This window comes from Ascaphus truei, chromosome 18 (genome assembly GCF_040206685.1).
Source record: "Ascaphus truei isolate aAscTru1 chromosome 18, aAscTru1.hap1, whole genome shotgun sequence".
Lineage (NCBI taxonomy): Eukaryota > Metazoa > Chordata > Amphibia > Anura > Ascaphidae > Ascaphus > Ascaphus truei.
Genome location: NC_134500.1, coordinates 11,321,979 through 11,325,953, shown reverse-complemented (window position 1 = coordinate 11,325,953; position 3,975 = coordinate 11,321,979). Strand labels below are relative to the sequence as shown.

The 3,975-nt window shown below is 35.4% G+C and overlaps 1 protein-coding gene across 1 annotated transcript; it reads left to right on the top strand.

Annotated features, from left to right (window-relative positions):
* Positions 1–430: 430 nt before the first annotated feature.
* Positions 431–3,118, top strand: LOC142469258 (cocaine- and amphetamine-regulated transcript protein-like). The gene is made up of 3 exons (XM_075576203.1): positions 431–651; positions 1,479–1,556; positions 2,724–3,118. Exons 1-3 carry the CDS (start codon positions 511–513, stop codon positions 2,829–2,831), a joined length of 327 nt encoding a protein of 108 aa, XP_075432318.1. The 5' UTR covers positions 431–510; the 3' UTR covers positions 2,832–3,118.
* Positions 3,119–3,975: the final 857 nt, after the last annotated feature.

The following is a 3,975-nucleotide window of genomic DNA, read 5'->3' as shown; positions in this document are numbered from 1 at the left end:
TTATCAATACTTGTAGATTTTTTTTGCAAAGAATAATCTGCCAGATTTCAACTGGTTCGAGAACTTGAGTGAAAATTTGGTGAGTAAACAACACTCTTCTTGCCAACACATGATCAACATCTTTGTTGTGAGCATTACCCAAATATCCATCAGCGTATGTTAGGACAGTAAAATACAGTGGTCCTTAACTTTAACTTGTTTTATTAGGAGGTTCATTATGATTATTAGAACTCATCTATTCAGATACAGTACATTCTGCTCAGTACAGGCAAGATTGCCATTATTGATTGCCTGCCTGCCATGCACCTCATTGGAGGCTTCAGCTGTATTAGTGCTTAAACAGCCAATCACACGTTTTTTCTGTCTATAGAATCAATTTGAGATCACAGAGCGGGAGGGGCTGTGTGAATTTAAAAGCAACATCTTGGGGGCACTGATGCATCACCCGACTGCACCAAGCTCAGTGTTAGAGGCGCCTCTTGTGGGGCCAGGAGCTGAACTTTCAGAACCATGGACAGCGCGACTCTCCTGTTCAAGCTGCTTTGTGTCAGTCTCCTTGTCTGCTCCTTGTGTAATTGTCAATCTTCAAGGGAAATATCTTCAGAAGATTTTGATGTCAAGAAACCCCCTTCCTCTGCTGAGAAGGAGTTGGTAAGTCATTTCCTTTTCATGTGAATAGTTTGGCAAATAGAGATGTATTGGGGCAGCCACACTGTAATTCAACCAATGCGTAATTATCTTCAACCAGATAAATTCAATATATGTTGAAGGGATCCTTGTCTCAGTGAAATATGCGTTGCATTTGTATTTATTTATTGAGTTAGACTAGATTGCCTAAATAGTTTACATTGCTTCCAATGAATACTTTAACAAATAGCTGTTACAGTGTTGAATAGTTATATACATATCTGTAGAAATAATGATGTGTTCTTCCTGATCCAAACAACTGGCAGCGTTACTATATAAAGTGTTCTTTTTAGCAACAGGTAGATCGTTTTAATAGGGAGTTATAACATCGGTAGATGAAATACTATGCTTATTATGTTATTCTTGAGCACAGCTGTAATAGAGGAGTTTATTTGTTTCTGAATATAAAGAATGGCATACATTTAGATTTTATTGATTTTAAGAACAACTAACCCTATCCCACCCTTAGTCAGTCAGTGTCAATGATATCATGCTATTAATAAGTCTGCAAAGTAACGTACTGTATTATCCATACTATTGCATGTTTTAGATCAAATACATTAATTGTTTTGCAAATAACACATTTTAATTCAGACTATTTTTCATTGTTTTATATATAAACATATTTTGTAGATTAGGCAAACTAGATATCCAACAGTATCAAAATGCTAATTTTTAACATAAACTGTATTTGAAAAAGTTGAATAATTTGACAAAGCAGCTTGTTTTTAATACATTCAGTTATTACATGTCTATGGATATAAGATGTCTTGCCCTTTCTATTCCCTCAGGTAGATGCAATGGAGGAACTCCTGGGAAGATTTCAGAGCAGATACCCAACCTTCCAGAAGAGAGCTCAGATCCCACTGGTGAGATTTTGTTATTTCATCTTTAACCCAATTTCAGGTATAATACCACTTACTCAGTAAACCCCACAATATGCAGAAATGTAAAATCTATGTATTGCTCTGCAGATTCTCTGAAACTTAAATCTTCATCTTTTGCACAGCTTCTTATAAACAAGAAGGGATGCAATATATATGCAATACAATATTTAAATCTTAACGATATAATGTAATCTTTTCTAGAAAATAAAAGATGCACCCTAATCTGCTTTGTTTTTAAATGGTTTGCTTTGACATAATGTGAGATTACCTAAATATTTTCCATTAATGTCCATTATATTCCTAGATATAACCTCTTTAAAAGATAGGACCAATGTGAAAAAAATATGTATGCTATAACCTATTAATAATATTTATGTTGACTCAACAAAAGATTACACAACCTATACCTAATAGAATTTTGTATCATGTATAAAATAAACATATACTTTACCATTAATGCAGTCAGTGGTTTGTTTAAAATTGCTGGAAAAAATGGCTATGTTAAGTTAATAATTCATTACTACAGATTTTTTGATAAAGATAACATATCTGGTCTTGCTTGATATCATTACGGACCAGTAACACATTGTAGTTTTGTAGGGAAATTCCCCTATGATTTTTAACTAATTATTCTGCAATATCGCTGGTGAGTTTTCAGCATGTTCTAAAAAATTCCTTAGGGTAATATTACTTTGGGAGAAAATTCTGGACAGGTGATGTTTACAATTAATTAAAGTAAGGACACAGCATGCATGACTTGTATCTTCCATTCAATTTTGTTAGTGGATCTGAGTGGAGATTTCCTAACACCAATGAACTGGAGCTTATTGTACTTTCTGGAGTTTCATTTGAAAAATACTGTATTAGGTTCAGAGACAGTATTCTTTATGCCAGGGGGGCTCAACTCTAGTCCTCAAGACCCTCCAACAGGTCAAGTTTTAAGGATATCCCAGCTTCAGTACAGGTGGCTCAATAAGTGGCTCAGTCTTTGACTGAGCCATCTGTGGTAAAGCTGGGATATCCCTAAAACGTGACCTTTTGGGGGGTCTTGAGGATTTGAGTTGAGCACCCCTGTTTTATGCGACCATATTGGCCATTGGAATGAAGCAGGCTTCTTACTGTTTTACATTTCTCTTTCCCATCACACAGTGTGACATTGGTGAGAGGTGTGCAGTGAAACAGGGTCCTAGAATTGGCAAACTTTGTGATTGTTCCCGTGGATCATCCTGCAATTCCTTCCTGCTGAAGTGCATCTGAAACGCAGCTCCTTCATCAACCCTTGGGTTTCCAGACCACACATTCATTAAGTTACATCGAGATCAAGAGATCAACAGTCATCTTACTTGCTTATATGAAACATGACTTTATTCTTTTGAAACGTGTTCACATCATCTTTGTCAGCCAGAGATCTGCTATCCTCTCACCCCCCCCCCCCCCCCCCCCATTGCAAACAAATTACATTTCCTCTATTTTTATCATCATTCTGACTTCCCAATAAATGTTTCATGGCATTTTCTGATTGATATTGTATGTATTTTTTACACTGTGCAATGTAACTTGGGTGTGTAATTGAGCTATTGCACATCATGTATACCTTACTTTGATGTACTCCTGCTCAAACACAAACATATACAAAATAAAAACAACTGTTAAAACATGCTTGTTGACTACACTTGAATGTACTATATAATTATGTGTTTGGGTTCATGTCAAATCTGGAGAACACTATTATGTTGCTGCTGTATTCCTAACATTAGATTTACTTTATCGCTACTTTGTAACTAAAAGTGACACCTCCTCCCAGGGTTTAAGCTCACCCCTCCCCACTTTTTAATTTAGTAGGTTTTTTGATTTTGCTGTATGGACAAGACCCAAAGTGGTTATTCTCCCTCCTACAGAGGTAAAAGAGAAGATTCACAGTTTAGTGTTAGGACATGCAAATGTGGTAATGCCTTGACATTGGCTTGCAGGCTTATAACGCTTTGGCCAAAGGGTTTAACTAAATGATTTATTCATGAGGATATTATTATTATTGAAGTATTTAACTATATACGGGGACTCTTTTGTCTCTCCCTCTCTCTATCTATATATCTATATCTATATCCACTTCTTCAGTTGATTATAGACTTAATAACATAATTTGTGGGTAATTTCCCTGTTTGTCTGCTAAATGACATCACAATCTACAAATAATTAATTTACTGGTTATAACCCTCAGGTACACTAAGCAACATATATTTAAAATGAAGTGAAATGACTCAGCCATGTAACATATTATCTACCATTTTAAATGTTTGCATCACATTTTAGTATGTTTAATAGTAGTATGCAAATCCAATACACAATACACAAACACAACACACGCTAATAAATGTGTCATTTACAGGATCTCACCTAAATG